At 38.5% G+C, this 23153-nt stretch overlaps 1 protein-coding gene across 2 annotated transcripts in view; it reads left to right on the top strand.

The window, feature by feature from the left end:
- Nucleotides 1–6329: 6329 nt before the first annotated feature.
- Nucleotides 6330–23153, top strand: part of LOC117402997 (mitogen-activated protein kinase kinase kinase 21-like) — a 61228-nt gene continuing 44404 nt past the window's right edge. Inside the window, exon 1 of one of the 2 annotated variants that reach the window (XM_034004794.3) lies at nucleotides 6330–8047. In XM_034004794.3, the coding sequence (XP_033860685.3) occupies nucleotides 7258–8047 (790 nt within the window). In that variant the 5' untranslated portion in view covers nucleotides 6330–7257. The remainder of the gene's footprint in view (nucleotides 8048–23153) is intronic. The other variant, XM_034004795.3, reaches the window with a different exon arrangement.

Genomic DNA, 23153 nt, shown 5'->3' with positions numbered 1-23153 from the left:
TTTGTTGCTGGAACTAGACATTATTAAACCAACAATGTTTTAGTTTTTAGGTTTAGGTTATATTGAGCATTCACTCTCTTTAAAAATCGAATCTATCTATACTAGATTGTAATCATTTCTGTCTAAAGATAATATTGTTGTGCATTTGCTTTGGGAGAACTACATCCACACGACAACAGAGTAATTGAAATGATGAACCAATGTTTATTATCAGACAGGATGGCAAAAATCACAGTACCTTACAGCATGCAGTAACGTGTTGCTCTAGCTCTGGCGCAGAACAGGTGTGTGTCCATGTTCGAACCATAAGCCTACAAGCAATCAACTAACATAAGCATTCTCTATTATACTATCATACTCTTTCCGGTCAATAACTAAACCTGCGATTGGATAACAGTCACGAAAGGCCGGTACCGATTCCAACACAATAACAACCCCGTCAGGTAACAAACCCTATGTAACAATATAACACCGATAAATAAAAAGGTAATCTTTTGCTTTTCTTCTGAGAGAACTGCACGAAAGAATAGATGCATGCACTGTTCAAAGTCAGAAAGTCTCTCGGCAACAAAATCTCATCTTTTCAAAGGGATATATTGCCCCATGCTGCCCCCTGCTGAGCATTTTTTTATTTCTGTTCCTGAAGGCCAGCATGCACTGGTAACTTTTGTTTGTTGAACTCATGTTGATAAACATTGTGCAACACAACTTGGCCAACACAAACATGTTGCCAGTTCTTTGAAGTAAAGAATCGCATGCAATGCAAGTCCAAAATGGGCCATATACCTATGCCCCTCCTTGCTTTTAATTTTTTTTGTGATAATTTTCAGTGATATGAGTCTGTGTCGACATACCAAGCAAAACTATAAATGTCCAAAATAAACATGACAACACTTTACTTCAGACGTTTACCGGTAAATCTCAAGAATAACCAAGTGCCTTGTAAGTCTTCAGGAGTCTAGTTGTGCCAGAAGTGTTACTGCCTGTATTTGTGGCATTTTGTGTCATAACCAAAGTATGATTTTCTGTTGAAAAAAAAAAAAGGTCCTAAATTATTAAATTTGCATTTAACAGAATGTCATTTTTCATTAGACGATTATGTATTTGGAGTACAATATCCTTCAACATCATTCTAAATAATTTTATACATAAATTTACCAGAATGTTGGTTGTTCTACATAAGTGGATCACAGTATTGTTCAGTACCATGTTGAACTAGTATAATTTGCTCAATTGTGCATTACCAAGGCCATAGCCAGCTATGAGGTACCCAAGGCACAGGCCTCAGTTAATCATTATTTATTTAGGCTCTTTTACACGGTGCTTAGCCGCAGTGCAAGGGCAAGTGCCTCTGTGATTTATTTTACTGTAAGGTCATGAGTGACTATTTTGTTAATTAAAAATGTGCATGCATAAATACATAAATTGTTCAAAATGAATGATTATGACCATTTACATGCAGGAATAAATACATTCTTCTATGACAAGCAGATATAAACAGGTGAACAACATTTATATCAGTTACATTTTTTTTCATTGTTAATGCTAATAATGGAATGAAGAACTACTATTTTATATATAAATATTTATTTTGAGAAAATAATCAAGGTGGTGTCCATTATTGCTTATAAAGATCCTGAGAATAAACGTTTATTATTGCATTGCAATTTTACTGTTTGCTTATAAATTGTTAGCGTTATGTAGTTTATTTAGCGGTATTTATTCTGTTGTTCTTGCTCTTTGTAAAATGCTGCTTTGGTAATATAATATTTTGTGTATATGTTTACTGTTTATGTAGATAAATTGATATGCACACAACAGATAGAAAGGCAAAGTCTGGTGAAACAATGTCTTGTAGCGTGCCCAAACATCAATATTTTTCAGCAACACTTTCAAGAAGTATTGCAAGGTCCCTCAGGTCATAGAATAAAAAAATTTAACTTTATTTATTTGAAAACACTAAGCGGAATACATAATAATAAAAAAAAATATTTAACAGTTTTATTTTTTATATAAAAAATATACTAAAAAGTGTTGAAGAAAAAACTAAAGCAGTTTTTTTTAAAAAATGTTTTCTGAAGCACTTAATGTTCTCCAATGTTATGAAAAAAGGACACCAATTCCAAGACGCTACTGTAAAAAATAGATTGTTAGTGAATTTATATAGGAAGAGCCAAAAAAAGTCCTGGGGGAGCATCCCACTGAAAATGCTTGGTCCTTAAAACAGAAGGATCTCTGTGACAAGGAACATGACAGTAAGGAAGCTGCATTGATTAACATGTCCATCAAGACAGTCTTCCAGGTGTTCCTTTATTGGTAATGATATCACAACTCTGTTCACAAACCGGTCACGTGCAATATATTGTGACAAACAACAGATGGCCCAACTCACAGTCACTTTCAACACTGGATGTGTCACACCTGTTCTATCTGGGTCATGGCTTTGTCTTTACCATCATTTTTTGACACAAACTACAAGTACACAGTCCCATGTAAAACAACACTGATTTATAATGGAAGCCAAATTTGGAATCAGACAAACCATCATCAATCATCACAAACATTTTATAAATGTTAAAAAGTAAAATGAGAAATATGAACATCTGGACTTCCTACCTTACATTGCTTGGTATAAGTTGTTCAGCACCCAGTGGCAAATTCAAAGCTCTTTCTGCATGTTTTTTAAGGGGGGCTTTCTCCTAAAACAACAAAAAGACATGTAAATAAGATTAAGGCTCCACAAAAGGAAACCAAATTAGAATGCAAAGGAGTGGAATAATATAACCAGATAAGTGGTCCTACCCACTATTAAGGCCATTCTGGATTTTTTTGGCAAGTGAGTGTATACTTAGAATAGTTTACCCCTGGCAGCATAAAAGACCTTGCAGCTGCATCGCACATAAAGATACAGCAATAGACTTTGGTCTTTAATCCTAGAGGATAAATACAATAGGTTACATAAAGTACTGCTATTCACACTGACCTATTCTCAGTTCAAAATGCATGAATTATAGATTATAGATTGTTACAGCAGTACGCTGTGGTCTCACGCTCACCCCTCTGTTCATGTCCACGTCCATGAACATAAGAACATAAGAAGAACGTAAGAAAGTTTACAAACGAGAGGAGGCCATTCAGCCCATCTTGCTCGTTTGCTTGTTAGTAGCGTATTGATCCCAGAATCTCATCAAGCAGCTTCTTGAAGGATCCCAGGGTGTCAGCTTCATAAAACATTACTGGGGAGTTGGTTCCAGACCCTCACAATTCTCTGTGTAAAAAAGTGCCTCCTATTTTCTGTTCTGAATGCCCCTTTATCTAATCTCCATTTGTGACCCCTGGTCCTTGTTTCTTTTTTCAGGTCAAAAAAGTCCCCTGGGTCGACATTGTCTATACCTTTTAGGATTTTGAATGTTTGAATCAGATCGCCACGTAGTCTTCTTTGTTCAAGACTGAATAGATTCAGTTCTTTTAGCCTGTCTGCATACGACGTGCCTTTTAAACCCTTTAAAAATGAAAATAAATGACTTGTTATCAGTGTTTTAGTTACTTGTCTCTGTTTTTTTCATAGTTTTGTTGTGAACAGTGAACGCGAGCAATTTAAAGAACCAGAGCTACATTTCACAAATAATGAAATATCCTATTGTGGCAAAGTGGTTTGCAGTGCGCAGGTGTAGAGGTGATGCAGTGTTCAGTAATAACAATCCAACAACAATACAATGGTGAAAAACGAAGCGCTATTATTTGCTTAAATAACAATACTGGCTATACACAGTGATGTGTAAAGCCAGTCAAAACCATGGGGTTCAGTCCCGAAATAATAATAACACACACTATACACAGACACAGTCATGAATCCCAACATTGAGTGCTCAATGTGTAGGTGGTGAATTATACAGCAAAAGTGAAACAGTAGTGCAGTGTAGTCCAGGGGTGATGCTGGCTGGCTTAACGACAGCTCCCACATTGTCTTCTGTAATAATAATACTGTAATTGTACAGTACGTTGCTGCTGTCCAATGACTCACACATGGCCAAAGATCTGACTCACTCTGTTTCCAAAGACAAAGAAGGTATCTAGTCTACTTCATAACTGTTACTGAGCTTGTTCATGTACATGTTTCAGTATGAATGCAGACATACACCTATACAAGCTGCTATATTGTAATTTTACATTGTCATTGGAAGGTGAAGAGGCAATTTTAAAACAGTTCCCACCCCCCAGTACTTGGTGGAAATCTATTCTGTATAACTCCCTGTTCACTGCTTTGGTCAATATAATTTTCTCATTTTGCGCATTTTATGTTTTATGTGCTGTGCTATTGTTTGTATGTAGTATTGGTGCCAGGGGTATGGTTTGGTTTATGTATCATGAGGAGGAAAGCTGCCCAGAGGTCGACTCGGACAAAGATGAGGAGGGGGATGAGCCCGAAGTCCAAAAAGGGAAGAAGGCCCGCTGTCTCCACTGCCACCGCTTATGGCCAGAATACCCCACACCCCTGCCAACTAGCCGGCAAGTACGCCACTGGGAAGCCTACCTCCACCTTCTCGAGGACTCGAGTTGGTTCCCTGCCTGCGGGGAGAGTGGGCACTTCCTGACCAACTGTCCCCTCCCAGGAATGGAGGATGAACCACTGCCAGCAGGCCATTTGGATGCCTACCTCTGCCTTCTAGAGGTCTCGAGTTGGTGCCCTGCCTGTGGGGAGTGTGGGCACTTCATGGTCAACTTCCCCGTCCAGGAGGTCAGTATTGCCACTGCCTCCATCACCAGAGGGAGAGGAGTTGCAACTACTTCTACCTCCACCACCAGAAGAGCTGGAGCTACCTCCACCACCAGAGGAAGCGGAGCTGCAGCTGCTTCTACTTGCAACGCTTAGGGCTGCCACGCCTAGGGGTGCTGAGCCTGCATGCCTAGGGCTGTGGAGCCTGCAACGCCTAGGGCTGCCGAGTCTGCATGCCTAGAGCTGTGGAGCCTGCAACGCCTAGGGCGGCCAAGCCTACAATGCCCGGGGATGCCTGTTCATCACCACCTGGGGAGGCCTATTCGCCATCACTCGGGGATGCCTGCACATCGCCTCCCAGAGGGTTGCCTGCACATCACCACCCAGGGATGCCTGCTTGTCATCACCTGAGGCTTTGTTGTGTCCAGCAACAGCTGTTGCGCTGCAGGTGATGAGACCACCTCCACCAGCAGTAGTTTCACTGCCGCAGTACACAGTGCCGCTGCCACTGCTGGAGCGTCCTGCGCTGAGGGCAGTATTACCGCTGCCAGCATCACCATCACCAAGTCACTTAACCTCCTTGTGCACCGTCTTTCGGGTGAAACGTAGTTGTAAGTGACTTTGCTGCTGATGCATAGTTCACATACCCTAGTCTCTGTAAGTCGCCTTGGATAAAGGCGTCTGCTAAATAAACAAATAATAATAATAATAATAATAATAATAATAATAATAATAATAATAATTTGTGCCAATTTTGAGATAGTTTCTACTACTGTCAAGGTCAAATAATGAACAGTGAAGACATTATTGTTTCCAGTTACTGTTATGTTGCCTGTCTGGCCTAAGTTGCATAGCATGATCCCCAACTTACAGAAATATTAGTTATCATAAAGTGATTGTACCTTACAAAATCATTTAAAAAATGTTCCACATTATGCACATGCCTACACTAATCAGATCTAATCAGATTTGTAGTTTTGAAAATAATGCTTTTGCGAACATGTATTTTCATTTTAAATCTTGATATCTGGTACAACGCTAGATTGTTGGTCTTGCTTCTGATAGTCTTGCATTTTCATGGTAATTTCACCAGGAGAGTGAAATTGTCCCTACCCCTTCAGGACCTTCTTCCTGTTAGTACCAAACCAGCTTTGTTCTGAGGTACATGACCTAGGAAGTACATGTGTACTTCCTGGAAGACAAGGCAAGCAAACTGAGGACTTTTTTTTTTTTTTTTTAACTTTGTGTAATACCAGGTACCATGTTTTAAAATCAACATATGTTTGCATTGTCGTTTTTTTTTTTCTTTTTGAGACCTATATAGTAAATAAAGTGCATGATAGGTAGGATTTATGAACATATTTTGTTAGCTACAACCTATTATTACTGCTTATAATCACTTTCTATCATTTTCTGTTTCACTCGTCACATCATTGTGACGTTTTACCGTGTGGCCTCAATAAATCTTTCAGATTCATGACTAATTTACAAGGAAATAGCTGTTACACCATTAAACTAAAACTTGTGTGCAGGTTAGCCATGCAGAACAGAGGAATCGGTTTTTAAAAGGTAACTCCTCCCCTTGTTGTTTTACACAGATTACTGGTCACGTGTTTATGTGTTGCCCAATCACTCACTACTATTCCCCTTTGCTTGGGGTCAGACAGGTTGGAGTCTGGGAGTGATGGCGGCGCTGTATGGGTTGTTTTGAGTTGGGGGGATACAGTATTTTCCGGGGCAATTGGATAATACACGTATAGAGGTTTTTGATTTGGACCCGTTCAGGTTGAAAGGATGAAGCCCCAGAAGAATAAATGGCCTCGGAAAAAATGTGAAAGGAATGTATGAACTTTGCAGTTGTCAAACACAATTATTACAAGGGTAGGAGACGAAGGGGTGAGGGCTATTGTTTTTGTAACTAGATTGGGACTGGAATTAAGGCGTTGTTCTATTAATGTTACTACTCGATTAATTTTGTAGCAGCAGAATTGGAAATTACGCTTAATAACAAAGAGACATAAATCTGAAGCGGCTTTTTTCCTCTAAGAAAATAAACACAGCCTTGTCTCGCGTCAGCACCTGAACTATAGTCTTCTCGAATTCCTGCTTATATGCTTTGTTTCGTGTTTGATTATTATTATTATTATTATTATTATTATTATTATTATTATTATTATAGTCGTAGTATTAATCAAACGTAGGTCGTTTCATCTCACGTGTTTGTTAGGCAGAATTGTTATTTTTTGTTTTCCAAGAATGTGAAATCGACATGCACCACAGAAAAAGTAAGAATGTATATTGTTTATAACTAATTACGGTGACTGCCATGATCACTTGATTGTATTTTGTAATCACATTACCTCTGTGTCATCGTTTTCATATACCAGCCTGAATGGATGTAATTTTGCAAAGAACAAGGACTGAGTGTAAATTGCTAAGTTTTGTTTGCCTTCTGATTAACTGTGATATGGTAATTTGAGGCTGGTAGCGCTATTTTGCATCCACAACTCGGCCCCCTATGGTGAGGCTACAGCCCAGAGATGGCTCACTCGCAAGCCGGTTTCCAAAACGGTGAAAGACGGCTGAGCAGCAATAATAAGGACAGTGCTTGGAATGGGTCCCCCACCTACAGCCCACTGGCTCACTCTGCTTCTGCCTGCTCGAATCCGCTGTGGACTGCGGTATTTGATTACGAAGCCAGCGGGGAAGATGAACTTAGTCTGCGGCGGGGAGATGTGGTCGAGGTGCTTTCAAAGGACGCTGCCATCTCCGGTGATGAAGGCTGGTGGACTGGCAAAATCAACTATCGGGTCGGGATATTCCCCTCTAATTATGTTACCTACAAACCCGCCATATACCACAGACTGCAGCCCTCTAGTAGTGTTGTGGGAGTGGACAATGGTGGCCGGAGCTCTCCGGTAGAGATCAGTTTTAGCGAGCTGACTCTGGAAGAGATCATTGGGGTCGGAGGGTTTGGCAAAGTGTACAGGGGAACCTGGATAGAGCAGGAGGTAGCCGTAAAGGCAGCGCGCTATGACCCCGACGAGGACATCACTGCCACAGCAGCGAGTGTAAAGCAGGAGGCGAAGCTCTTTTCTATGCTGCAACATCCCAATATCATTAAACTCGAAGGGGTTTGCCTTCAGGAACCTAATTTGTGCCTTGTAATGGAATATGCCCAAGGAGGGACCTTGAATCGGGCTTTGGCTGGGCGCAGGATACCACCCCACATCCTGGTTAACTGGGCTGTACAGATAGCCAGGGGCATGCACTACCTACATGAAGAATCAGTTGTGCCCATCATTCACCGGGACCTCAAATCCAGCAATAGTGAGTATTATTGTGATCTATCGCTCCCCAGGTGCCCTTTCTTCCTTTTTTATGATCATTATTGATCTAGATTCAGATGTAATTTTAATGATGCACCTATTCTTCCTTTTCAGTTCAAAATCAATTATATTTACAATGGTTCTGGCCCTATAGCTGAGATTTCCCCAATCCAGAAAGCCTTTTGAATATGTTACCTTTTGTATACTATACTAATACTGTAAAGAAGGGGTACCAATTAAAGTGTCTTTGCACTTGACTTTCGGTAAAAAGAAAATCGGAGACAGTTGACAAGCCACATTGCGATCCATATGAACAAAACAGAAAATGGAGTGTAAAAACATTAAAATTACTTAAAGCTATTTATTCTTAGTTATGTTGGATTTGCTTTGCAGGTTTCAAACACAATATTACAGCAAGGGTTGTGCTTGCTAAGATGCTCTAGAAAAGCAGTAGCAGTGTCAATGTGAGTATCCCCACACTGCCTGATGACTCTTAAAGGGGTAAGGGAGCAGTTCATCCTCATTAACGTCCATTTTTGACACCCAGCTAGATTCTATGTGGGATACAAAACAAGTTTGCTGTGTTGTGGAGATCATTCTAAATGTTTACATTTTTTTTGGACAACTCTAGCAAGCCCCTTCCACAAACACAAAGTCTAATATAAATGTAACTGCTTTTCTATTTTTTACTACTCAGAAAAATGATAAAGGGAACAGCTATGGCCAAAAGTTTTGCATCACCCATATAATTACCTAATTTTGCTTCATAAAGTCGAATGAAATCTGCTGAATAATGTTACGTTAACATATTGAATTACATACCGCTTTGTAGTTTTCCATATACTTAACGAAAAACGGATACATTGAAAAATGTAATATTTAGAAATTGAACATTAAATGATGTCCTGCTATTATGTGCTTCCAGTAGACTCTTGCAAGTTTCACTGCAGTAGACGCAGAATATGAATTGGTTATCAATACTATAATAGTAATATTATCAATGTTACATATTGAATGACTATAGGATTTATAGAGAGTTTAAACTTTTGTTCAGATGTCCCGTTTTTCGTACCCCAGAGGTGGTGACCCTAGTGTTGTGAGCAGGTGTTGTAGACAAACAAAGAAAGTGGAATTAGTCAGAGGCTTTTCAAGTTTGCTTTTGAGAACAAAGGCAGGCAGATCTGTGCTCTCGAGTAGAAGTATTGATGGCGGTAAAGAAATGTTGACCGAGTCCACATTTCTCTTTGATCTCGGGTAAGGGGTTGCTACGTTTTTACCACAATCGGGGTAAGAAGGGCACACTATAATAAAGTAAAGCAATAAACATGATTAATATGTTGCAGATGAAAGAGCCTTTGTAATTAATATATGTTGCTTCGAGCAAGATACCTGGCACTGATCAGCTCAACTCCCCCAAAGCTTCTTTACCTTTTCAGTGTGCAAAGCTGAATACAGGGCCCTCCGATTTGAAACATCATAATATCGGTATGCAGTTCACTTTGTTCAGCTGTGGAGATTGATATTATCAACACTATTTTGCTACCTACTGTCACAAAATAGAATCTGATCATTTCTATTATAACAAACTATTACACCTGCCATAACTGTCAGTAGGGAAACATGGACAGCAAGGATGGCATTGCATTCATGTTTGCAATGGTGTTTAAAAAAACAAACAAACAAAAAAAAACATCTGGAAGGATATATGACTACATTCCTCAGTACAGCAAAAGCCATTTTCTACAGTTGTACATATTCTAGTCATCAGCTTTTAGTGTTCCATACACTGTTGACATCAGTAATTTGTGCAATTACTGGTTCTTGCCTAACGGCTGCATGTAGTCTCTCCCTTTTTTGTCAGTTTTGCTGTCTTGTCCATCATGTTTGAAACTCCTTTTATATATTGTTTATGACAGGGACAGCCCATCCATACAGACCTATCCTATGTGGTTACAGATTTTAAACATCATTCCTTACTATGATATAGTAGGTTGAACTGTATAGTAAAGTCTATCCCTCTTAAGTGTATAACCTATTTTTCACAAATATTTATCCACTTAAACAGAGAATACACTGAAGCGGGTTGGTCTGAATTTTTATTATAAAATATTAATGCACCATAACAGAATTAATTATGCTGTAGTCTTAAGTATTTACTGTTTATTTGAGGCTTCACTTAATTTATGTATTTTACTTAAATACACATAACCATCAGTTTATATTTAAATGTGCAGATGTACAGTAAATGGTAAACAATGCACATTCACAAAATACCCCTTTTTACCTTAAAGAATTACATGGAAATAATTGTTGCTTTAATACTGTATGTGCATTGCAGACAATTTCATACAGGCCTATATATTCATTCTGAAAACTATATTCATTTGTAGTCCTGTCACACAGCTACATGTAAGTTTAGCCTACTTTCACAATTGAATAGAAATGTACACTTAAACAGGCCGGATATACACTTAAGTGGGTTAGACTGTACTATATGGTTAAAGTAGCAGATATGTTTCAGTACATTACTGACTGTTATTATTCACACTCTTATTCACTAACAAAACATTGCAGTCAAGAAATGTTACAAAGCATTATATAGCTGACCAATTACAGTTACTATATATTTTTGCCTGCAGTTCATTTGCATAGTATTCTGCGACAGTAGCCCCCTTTAACCTTAAAGGTCCAGTTTCATAGTTTAAACTTCTTCATTGTGTTGTACATGCATTCCTTTTCAATTATCTTTTTTATTTTTACCGTACCCAGAAAATGTGCTGTGTTTTGCCATTTTCTCGTTTTTCCAGTTTGGAGAGACCCGTCTCATTGTTGGATTACCTGAGCAAACCCTTTGTGCATTTTCCATTTATATCCCAGAAATTAAATTCCAGCCATCAAAGAGCAACTTGGAAAAGCACTGACTTGTTTTCAAAAGACAGAAATCCAGATTTTCCCACTAACCACTATTTCTAAAATGACTTGTAACGATATAATAAAATCATGTTTGTATTAAATATTTGCAAATTATTTATTAAGAGGTGCAATTTCAAGACCCGTGGTCCTGGTGGATGAGAGAAGAAATATAGGCAAAATAAAATATAAAAAGATATAATGTGTCTAGTGTACACATACGCTAGTCAAAACAATACACTGTTTATAAAATACACATTTAATGAGTGAAATGCTGTTCTGTTTTATTTCTTGCTGTCAATATACATAAAGATAAAAAAAAAGAAAAGTTTTAAGAAAACTGATAGGCCATTGAGTTGATTCATCCCAGATGTACTTGATGTCAAGCAGACCGTATCTAAGCAACCTCAGCAGCCAGTGTCTGTAACTTTGCTCGGGGGAACACTCAAGTAAGAATAATAGCTGCATCTGTTGACTTATTGTGGCACACCTGCTACTACCTGATCGGAAAGAATGAATTCTGGGACTGCAGCCAACAATGTTAACATACCACCAAACTCTGGGATAGCAGTTAATAATTACACATACTACCTAAACAACTACCACATTAACACTACTGTATTAAACCAAAGAAAAAAAAAGAATTTTAACAGTAATAATTACAGTACAGGTAGGAACCAATACGAACATGGTAATTTTTGCCCCTAGATATATTGTAAGCAGCATTTGTTCAAATATCTGAACATTTGTCCCAGTATATCGGAGAGGGGGGGGGGGGGGGGGAGATAAAACCAAACAGATACCAAAAGTTATGATGAGACTTACTTGATTCTGATAGCCCTCCGTGGGATAACTGCGGCTTCATACTTGGTCTGGGTGTTCAGATGTCTGTGGTTAGGGCTGTGTTAGAAGGGCGGTTGTATCCTACCACTTTGAGTCTTAGTGAGAATATGTGGAAGGTGCTTTGCTTCTGTGAGCAGGTCGGTTTATTTTTATTAAGGTAGCTTCATTTCTGTGCATGTATTTAAATTAGTTTTGTTTGTTTGATTACATTGTTGCTGCATTCTTTCAAAATATTGATTGAATTCAAATGTAAGCGTCTTATCATAGTCACATGTATTATAGTAATGGGCTATAATAAACTAGCATATTAAACAAGAACTTTGCATACATATGTTTTTTGCAGACATAAATATTTATGACATTTTAAATCAGAAGTGTTTCCTCATCATAAACTATTTTAAAATGCCAAACATATCAGTCGCTTTGATACCAACATGTTGAATAAATAAAGTTCAAGAACTATCATAAGCTGTACTGTAGTTCAACTTGGATGTGATTTGCACTTGATTTTCCACTTCCACCCAGCCACGGCAACAATTGGGGCAACATGAAAATGATAAATAAAGTTGAACCTCTCTTAATACATTATTCATATATGTGGTGCAATTACACAGTATTTAGTTTATTTGTCAAAAAAACAAACGTGTGTAATAATGGAATGTCCCGATTGTAACAGACTTGCATCCCGAGATTAAACCTTTAGGCAAACTGTTATGACAAATAACTCCACATGTTGTGTTTAAAATAGTTAATAGTGATCTACTTTTTCACTGCACTATGTACAGTACGTTCCATTAAGGGCCGGGTGTTCAATATCTTATCTTAAACTAGGAGGCTGTGTGGTCCAGTGGTTAAAGAAAAGGGCTTGTAACCAGGAGGTCTCCGGTTCAAATCCCACCTCAGCCACTGACTCATTGTGTGACCCTGAGCAAGCCACTTAATAATTATTATTATTATTATTATTATTATTTATTTCTTAGCAGACGCCCTTATCCAGGGCGACTTACAATCGTAAGCAAATACATTTCAAGTGTTACAATACAATAAGAGCAAGAAATACAATAACTTTTGTTCAAGCAAAGTACAAGTGTGACAAACCAAAATTCAATAATACAGCAGATAATAGTGATAGTTACATCAGGATATGATTAAATAGTGATAGTAACATCAGGATGTGATTAAATACAAAGTACTACAGGTTAAACACTTGGCAGATTACAGTATTCTGAAGTACAGGATTAAATGCAGTAAAATAGGGGGCAGATAAGAGCAAAATAAAGCACATTTACATGAAGGGTGATAGTGTCCCAGGATACAAACAGAGGAGTTCTACAGGTGCTGTTTGAAGAGGTGAGTCTTAAGGAGGCGCCGGAATGTGGTCAGGGACTGGGCAGTCCTGACATCTGTAGGAAGGTCATTCCACCACTGCGGAGCAAGGGTGGAGAAGGAGCGGGCTCTGGAGGCATGGGAGCCTTAACCTCCTTGTGCTCTGTCTTTCGGGAGAGACTTAATTGTAAGTGACTGCAGCTGATGCATAGTTCACACACCCTAGTCTGTAAGTCGCCTTGGATAAAGGTGTCTGCTAAATAAACAAATAATAATAATAATAATAATAATAATAAAACTAGGACTGTTGCATCTGGAAACACTTGGAAGAGCCAGCCTCCCAGTGTTTTGCTTTAAAGAGAGCATACTCAATGGTTCTAAATGAGTAATGCAAACATAATCAAGACCTAAACACTGTGGGATGAGTCAAGAGTTGATTATTTGAGTTATCCATGAAAAACCATAATGTTTTTTTCGAATTAACCATTGTCTCATTATGGTAGATTTAATAAAGTAATTTATTTTTATTTTATAGATTAAACATTGCCGTTGCTGTGGGACACTGAATTCAAAACTTTGCAAAACCGATATTGTGGTGTCCCTGCTAAAAACTGGCCATTGAAATATGAAAAGTAAATAGGCTTTGGAACACCCACATGCCAGTGCTCCAGATAATTTTTTTCCGGTCAGCAGGAGTAATTTTAAATTTCCCACGAACTGTAGCCCTAAAGTTTTATAAAGACATTACCATAATTGTTAACTTTCTATCTACTGTGCTCGAGCTGCAGTGTCCCTTCACCTCGGTAACACTGATAGCCACTGAGGGTACAGTGTTCTCTCCTGTTTATTAATTTGTTTTATGTATATTATCTCAGCTATAACTCCGGTAAAATATAGTAGCCTACTGTAGACTTGCAATCACTATATACTGCCGGCGCCATTCTAGTAAAGTATAAAGCAAATTCCCCGCTCTGATTGATTTATCTGTCATGTCTTGCAAGCAACTAATGCATGATTTAAAAAAAAAAATGGAATGTCATGAATTCTAAGGCATGAGTGAATCACGTACAAAGTAACCAAAGATGATCTATATAGAAGATCTTTGAAGTAACTGCTTAAAAAAAAAAAAAAAATCTTTAGAAGCCGCCGGTAGTCCCGCGGGCTTTGGAACATTACAGTTCGGTAGTCCACCCCTGCATCAATTACACACAGAGTTGCAGAGCTAAAAGTAAGTAACTGTCTTAATATATGTTGATACATAAGAAATTATTAATTTTCTTAGGTAGACAGAAAAGGAATAATTAAATAATACTACAGTACTAATTAATATAAGGTAATGTGGTGCCCCTTACCTTTTTTCAAATTTATTACAGGTGAGGAACTAAGACAATAAGGTACTCAACACCTGTTTTATTGTTGATATTTGTATTTTATTTTTTTTACCTCTGTGACATACTTCCAGTGGTACGCTGCAGAAAACTAATCCCATCACCACTTTAAAGTAATAATAAAAATCATTGATATTTGGATCTCATTGGAATATATTAAAATTAATTTTCCTTTTTTGATTGGGCCGTTTGGCAAGCTGTTTTTTCATATAATTTGTCACTTATTGTATCCCAACTCAAGTTCTGAAAACGAATGTCCAGCCCATTTGTTCTCTGAAGACGTAATAGGCTATTGACTTTGTCTGTTGCAACACCTTCCTTGGCTGCCCAGTATACAGTGCAAAACAAAACCAGTTTGTCTGCAGCGGCAGGTTCAGATTCTAGGATATCCTGGTCACAAATAGGATTGTTGGGCTGAGCTTCTCTGCGAAGGTGTTTCTTTTCGGCTGCAACGTGTTCCTTACTGACGTTGTGTGTCGTCAGTGTTGACAGCTGTATGTTTACTGAAAACAGAGAGGCATACAATTAAAGTTTTATATTACAATAGCAATGGTACCCAAAATGTATAATGATTGTTTAAGGAATTAAATGTTAGAACTTATGCCACAATTAACAACATTAGAGCATAAATGTGTAAAACAGGTTTGCAGATACATATAATTTGTATTATTATTATTATTATTATTAAGGAAATGTATACTGTACTCTAAATGTCTATTTAAACATTAACATTCTTCTCAGCCACAAACACTGTGTTTCCGTAGTATTCTGCTGCATTCTCAAATACAATGCTGTTAAAATAATAATAACAAATAAACTAAGGTCTCTTCAAATTTAAAACATTTCTGTGGAATAATAACATTTTTATTTCACTGTTAACCCTGTGCGCTGTATATAGCGTCATACTTCCACACACTGTTATCTTTAGCAAGTTGAACATCATACACAAGGGTGGGAGCAGAGCAAAGTAGCCAAGACTGAAAATGTATGGTGCCCAGTAAGCAAAGCAAACATTTTTAGCAGTTTGTATTTTAATAGTAGTTGCATGTAGCCTATACACTACAAATACAAAGCAAATGTGCATATACAACCTACAGAAACAAACACACTGTGCACAATAATTGCACAAACTGTTTCATTTTACAAAACAAAGTGCAAACAGAAGACCTAATGTAAGTTATTCTTATTCCCTTGTATTACATGTTTTGTAAGTAACCTTTTTGCTGATGACAGTTGATATTAGAGGAAAATAATGTGTTAGTCAACTCCGTCAGTATAGCAGTCAACACAACTATCTTGGATACAATATTAACAATTTCTTTGTGACATTTTTCACAAATTATTTATCATTTACACAATTATCACCCTTATAGTCTCATTTCATGCAGTATTTAATAGGGAACTGTGGCAAAGTGGCTGATTGTGTACAGGTGCAGGAGTGATGCAGTGTGCAATGAACGAACAGAGAATTGTAATCCAGTTGGAAACGGGTTTTAATGATTATAATCCCGGTCTGGTGACCAGGCAATAACTCCAGGCAATACACAACAATGTGTAATGCACTGGAATTAAATAAACAGGTTACAGTCCCAAATAATAAATACATGTATCTTTCCCACAATGTACAAAACACGGTCACCAGTCCTGGGTGCGTGCTGTAGTGCTCGTGGTGGGTGATACAGTTTATTTCGTGACAGTGATGAAGTGCTGGTCCAGCTTTGTGCTGGCCCAAGGCGACAGCTCCGGAATCGTGTTAGCTGTCTGGTGATTCACAAACAAGACAATTACTAACAGACAGAACAAACAAAAAACACTCACGGTACTGTTACAGTCTTTTTGGGTCTCTCACCGTTCTTCTAGGTTTAAAAACCACAAACCAAGCTAAGGAACAGATTGCGATTCTCTGCTCCCTTTTATGCTTTCACATGTAACCCCTTGGTAAACGAGTGCAACCGCCTCTCCAATCTGTGGTGGAGTCTTGCCTTCATCCAGACTGGCCGACTTCCCGACCCGGGGAAAGAACTGTCAGACCAGCCCGTCCAAAGAACTCTGTTCTTGCTGCTTAGCTCCCTCGCAGGTCAGGAGGGAGATTTACAACCAAAACTCACTGTATTTCTGTCACAGTAACCAAAGACGTTCCTGAAATATGATAGTTTAACTTAAGTCAAGACATTGAGTGGAGCAGTTTTGTAGAAAAACAAGTAGCCTTAGAAGGATCAAAAGCACATTTGTGTAGTTTTGATGACTCCTGTTCATACTGGCATCATTGCTGGAGAAAATAGTGACATTTACCATATTTGCAATAGTATTTTAAATTAAAAAAGGGAAATGGGACTTCCCCTTTTTAATACAAGCAGGCAACATGCATTGCCTTCAAGCATGCAATCTATTTAATAGAATGAGAACAAATGTACAAAAGCATGGCATTATCTTTGTTCTAAAAGAGGTGATACTGGGTTTAAAAATAGCAGATACTACCTTAGAAACAAAAGTTAATTGCCTTTACCTATTGTATTCTTTAAATATCTCAACACACATCTGTTAAAAAAAGAAAAAAATATAAGAAAACAAACGTGACTACATTTTGCATTATTTGTGTATGTCCTAATCTTTTAATACCTAACCTAAAGGAATGTGACTAATGAGGGGGCAAAAGCTTAACATAAGTGAACACAAAGGAGAGTGGTCAAGCACCGGTTGCTAGGTGACGGAAACCACACGAATGCCCCCACTTTCTGAAAGGCTTATTTTCATTATATTTAATCTCCTGGGCGCCTGCTGATAAACTTGGCCAATTCCTCCTGGTTAGTGACAGGAAATGGAAGCACTGTATGGAATGCCAACCTGTGTTGCTAGTTGGAGTGAAACTTGGGCCATTGCCAGGCCTTGTAAGAACTTCATTTTTGGTTTCGGCCTGGTCGTTTTAAAGTTATGGAATTTGAGGTATGTCCCCCCCGAGAGCATTCATATTGAAAGTAGAGGACAATGGGGCTGATAATTTAAGCAAAAATACAATAGCTGAAACAGCTATTGTATAGTCTTTGTTTACATCATGTATGCACAACTAGTATTGTACTTCTACTGTGTCTTAGTTTCGGGCCTCTATGAATTCTGTGCAATGCTGTTTGCACTATTTACACACTTCAAAATGAAATAATCCATGGATAAATCTCCATCAGAATCTATACACCTGTGTTCTCTCTCAATTCAAACATTGTGTTTCAACTTCCCTGTGCACGCAGAGATGGGGTAAATAAACATTTAGACAACATTATGGCCTTGAGTTTTTGGAGTTCAGTTGAGTTAATTCCTCTGATTTACACCAAAGAATGTTTAATTAAAAGTCAACGCTGTCTTGCACTGAGAGACGCACCCCACTCCCCTCCAACATTTGCCTTTTACTTTCATCAGCTATTTCTACCAATCTATTTAAAGATACACTCTATTTTCTGATATTAATTTGGATGTCTCCTTAATCCAATATTCAGCCCTGGTGCCTCTCTCACACTTTTCCTGAAATGAAAGATGCATATCTAATTAAATAAGCTGAGAAACTGAAAGAGAAAGATAATAATGAGATAAACCTCTCAGGAAAAATGGATCAATTACCATACTTTGTTTTAATTATATATACAGACGTGCTCAAATTTGTTGGTACCCCTCCACCAAAAACGAAGAATGCACAATTTTCTCTGAAATAACTTGAAACTGACAAAAGTAACTGGCATCCACCATTGTTTATTCCATATTTAATAGAAATCAGACTTTGCTTTTGATTTTTTATTCAACATAATATTGTAAATAATAAAACAAATGAAAATGGCATGGACAAAAATGATGGGACCCCTAACCTAATATTTTGTTGCACAACCTTTAGAGGCTATCACTGCAATCAAACGTTTTCTGTAGCTCTCAATGAGACTTCTGCACCTGTTAACAGGTAGTTTGGCCCACTCTTCCTGAGCAAACTGCTCCAGCTGTCTCAGGTTTGATGGGTGCCTTCTCCAGACTGCAAGTTTCAGCTCTTTCCATAGATGTTCGATAGGATTCAGATCAGGACTCATAGAAGGCCACTTCAGAATAGTCCAATGTTTTGTTCTTATCCATTCTTGGGTGCTTTTAGCTGTGTGTTTTGGGTCATTATCCTGTTGGAGGACCCATGACCTGCGACTGAGACAGAGCTTTCTGACACTGGGCAGTACGTTTCGCTCCAGAATGCCTTGATAGTCTTGAGATTTCATTGTGCCCTGCACAGATTCAAGGCACCCTGTGCCAGGCGCAGCAAAGCAGCCCCAAAACATAACCGAGCCTCCTCCATGTTTCACTGTAGGTATGGTGTTCTTTTCTTTGAAAGCTTCATTTTTTCGTCTGTGAACATAGAGCTGATGTGACTTGCCAAAAAGCTCCAGTTTTGACTCATCTGTCCAAAGGACATTCTCCCAGAAGGATTGTGGCTTGTCAATATGCATTTTAGAATATTCCAGTCTGGCTTTTTATGTTTTTCTTTCAAAAGTGGAGTCCTCCTGGGTCGTCTTCCATGGAGCCCACTTTCGCTCAAAAAGCGACGGATGGTGCGATCAGAAACTGACGTACCTTCACCTTGGAGTTCAGCTTGTATCTCTTTGGCAGTTGTCCTTGGTTCTTTTTCTACCATTTGCACTATCCTTCTGTTCAATCTGGGGTCGATTTTCCTCTTGCGGTCGCGCCCAGGGAGGTTGGCTACAGTTCCATGGACCTTAACATTTGCAACTGTTGTCACAGGAACATCAAGCTGCTTGGAGATGGCCTTGTAGCCTTTACCTTTACCATGCTTGTCTATTATTTTCTTTCTGATCTCCTCAGACAACTCTCTCCTTTGCTTTCTCTGGTCCATGTTCAGTGTGGTGCACACGATAGCAAACAGCACAGTGACTACTTTTCTCCATTTAAATAGGCTGAATGACTGATTACAAGATTGGAGACATGTGTGATACTAATTAAAGAAACTAATTAGTTTTAAATATCACTATAATCCAATTATTTATTATCTTTTCTAAGGGGTACCAACAAATGTGTCCAGGCCATTTTAGAATATCTTTGTAGAATAAGCAATAATTCATCTCTTTTCACAGCTTCTTTGCTTTATTCTATGACATACCAAAGGCATGCAAGTATACATGATAAAATAGCTTTTAATTTCATCACTTTTCAGGAGGAATGAAGCATTATTTCAATGAGCTGTAAGGGTACCAACAAATTTGAGCACGTCTGTGTGTATATATATATATATATATATAGTGCCCTGCAAAAGTATTCAGACCCCTGACCAATTCTCTCATATTATTGAATTACAAATGGTACATTGAAATTTCGTTCTGTTTGATATTTTATTTTAAAACACTGAAACTCAAAATCAATTATTGTAAGGTGACATTGGTTTTATGTTGGGAAATATTTTTAAGAAAAATGAAAAAACTGAAATATCTTGCTTGCATAAGTATTCGACCCCTGTGCTGTGGAAGCTCCCAGTTTACACAGATGAAAGAAATTGCCCTAACGAGGACACAATTACCTTACCATTGGCCTCCACCTGTGAACCATTAAATATGCTGTCACATTTTCTGGATAAAAACCCCACTGTTGAAGGATCATTGGTCCTGATCTGAAAGCACATCTGGAGTTTGCCAGAAAGCATGAGAGTGACCCAGCTGCGATGTGGGAAAAGGTTTTGTGGTCAGATGAGACCAAGATAGAGCTTTTTGGCCAAAACTCAAAGCGCTATGTGTGGCGCAAACCTACCACTGCCAATGCCTCAAGACACACCATCCCTACAGTGAAGTATGGTGGTGGCAGCATCATGCTGTGTGGATGCTTCTCATCAGCAGGGACTGGGCATCTTGTTAAAATTGAAGGAAGAATGGATGGAGCAAAATACAGGGAAATACTGCAAGAGAACCTGCTTCAGTCCGCTAAAAAACTGAAGCTTGGGAGGAAATTCACCTTTCAGCAGGACAATGATCCCAAGCACAAGACCAAAGCAACATTGGAGGCCCAGTCAAAGTCCTGTTCTCAATCCCATTGAGAATCTGTGGCACTATTTGAAAATTGTGGTCCGCAAGCGTCGTCCAACCAACCTGAACAACCTGGAGCAAATCTGCCAAGAAGAATGGGCCAAAATCACTCCGACCCTGTGTGCAAAGCTGGTACATACTTACCCCAAAAGACTTAAAGCTGTTATTGCAGCGAAAGGTGGCTCTACCAAATATTAATGTGTTGGGGGTTGAATACTTATGCAAGCCAGATATTTCAGTTTTTTACTTTTCTTAAAAATATTTCCCAACATAAAACCAATGTCACCTTACAATAACTGATTTTGAGTTTCAGTGTTTTAAAATAAAATATCAAAGAGAACGAAATTTCAATGTACCATGTGTAATTCAGTAATATGAGAGAATTGGTCAGGGGTCTGAATACTTTTGCAAGGCACTGTATGTATGTGTGTATGTATGTATTGTGTGGTTGTAATACTGTATCTCCATATTCCAGAATGACCTTGCAAATGAGATCTTAATCTCTGGGGAAACTTTTCCTGGTTAAATATTTTCAAAAGCTTTAAGTAAATATGAATGTAGCTCAGGTACCGGTAGGTACAGTTCTGTAGAACACAGAGGGCCTCAATAGGTTACAATCTTTTTAGCATTTAAAAAAAAAAAAAAAAAAAAAGTTGCCCATTTCGGTAGGGTTCACATACAGTATTTGCCCCTTTCTCAGGACAGCTTGCTTATTTGTAGTGGATGTATTTGTTGGTGTCTGATGGCATGGTAACTACTGTTGTTCCATAGCCCTTGATTCCATCGACAAGTCCGACTATGGCTTTCTAACATACTGTAACCTTTTAACCCTTTGACGCCTAGGTGGAATGACCATATTTGGGCTTGAATATGACCATTTTTTGTTTAGCGCTTGTAGTTTGGCAACCTTACATCAGAAATTAAAACCCAATATATCTTTATCTGTTTCCAATGATATCATGTATTTTATTGTGAAATGTATATGTTTTTTATATAAACTGCACCGCCCAAAAAATAATTGAAAAATGTATAATAAATAATAATTTTAAAAATGGCCAATTTTAACCAGTTTCCAAGTTCTATATAAAAAAATATGGCAGATGAAAGTAAACAGTCCAGATTAGGATGTGCAGGCAACCCAAGCGACACAATAGTGACCAGCTAAAGTTATAAAGTGCTGCTTCAGACTTGTGAGGAGTCAGAATCAGGGGGATACAGATACAGGTACATCACTCTAGAATGTATCACGCTTTCCTGATCCTGAACTTGCAGGGGAAATGTTACAATATGTACAGTGCATATAGAAAGTCTACACCCCCTTTCAAAATTTTCACCTTTTGTTGTCTTATAGCCTGGAATTAAAATGCATTTAAATTGTTTTTTGTTTTTTCATTTATCTACACATCCTACCCCACAACTTCCAAGTGAAAAAAATATTCTAGAAATTTGTAGAAAATTAATTAAAAATAAAAACTGAAATAGCTTGGTTGGATAAGTGTCCACCCCCCTTGTAATAGCAATCCTAAATTAGCTCAGGTGTAACCAATCACCTTCAAAATCACACACCAAGTTAAGTGGCCTCCACCTGTGTTAAATTGTAGTGATTCACATGATTTCAGGATACATTCAACAGTTCCTGTAGGTTCCTCTGCTGGGTAGTGCATTTCAAAGCAAAGACTCAACCATGAGCACCAAGAGGCTTTCAAAAGAACTCCGGGACAAAGTTGTTTGAAAGGCACAGATCGGGATGGGTATAAAAAATATCAAAGGCCTTGAGTATCCCTTGGAGCACGGTCAAGACGATTATTAAGAAGTGGAAGGTGTATGGCACCACCAAGACCCTGCCTAGATCAGGCTGTCCCTCCAAACTGGATGACCGAGCAAGAAGGAGACTGATCAGAGAGGCTACCAAGAGGCCAATGGCAACTTTGCAAGCGCTACAGGCTTTTATGGCCAAGACTGGTCAAAGTGTGCATGTGACAACAATATCCCAAGCACTCCACAAATCTGGCTTGTATGGTAGGGTGGCAAGAAGGAAAAACACTCAGGAGATTCTGTAGCCATGTTGCAAAAAGTTTTGTGGTCTGACAAAACTAAAATGGAACTTTTTGGCCTAAATGCAAAGCGTTATGTTTGGCACAAACCCAATACAGCGCATCACCCAAAGAACACCATCTCTACCGTGAAGCATGGTGGTGGCAGCATCGTGTTATGGGGATGTTTCTCATCGGCAGGGACTGGGGCACTTGTCAGGATAGAAGGGAAAATGAATGGAGCAAAGTACAGAGAAGTCCTTGAGGAAAACCTGCTACCCTCTGCAAGAAAGCTGAAACTGGGACGGAAGTTCACCTTTCAGCATGACAACAACCCAAAACACACAGCCAAAGCTACACTGGAGTAGCTAAGAAACAAAAAGGTAAATGTCCTTGAGTGGCCCAGTCAGAGCCCTGACCAAAATCCAATGGAAAATTTGTGGCATGACTTGAAGATTGCTGTCCATCAACGCTCCCCAAGGAACTTGACAGAGCTTGAACAGTTTTGTAAAGAAGAATGGTCAAATATTGCCAAATCTAGGTGTGCAATGTTGGTA

The sequence above is a fragment of the Acipenser ruthenus genome, chromosome 5 (assembly GCF_902713425.1).
Source record: "Acipenser ruthenus chromosome 5, fAciRut3.2 maternal haplotype, whole genome shotgun sequence".
In the NCBI taxonomy this organism is placed as follows: Eukaryota; Metazoa; Chordata; class Actinopteri; order Acipenseriformes; family Acipenseridae; genus Acipenser; species Acipenser ruthenus.
The sequence above is the reverse complement of the archived record's forward strand: the minus strand, read 5'-3'. Positions and strand labels throughout refer to the sequence as shown.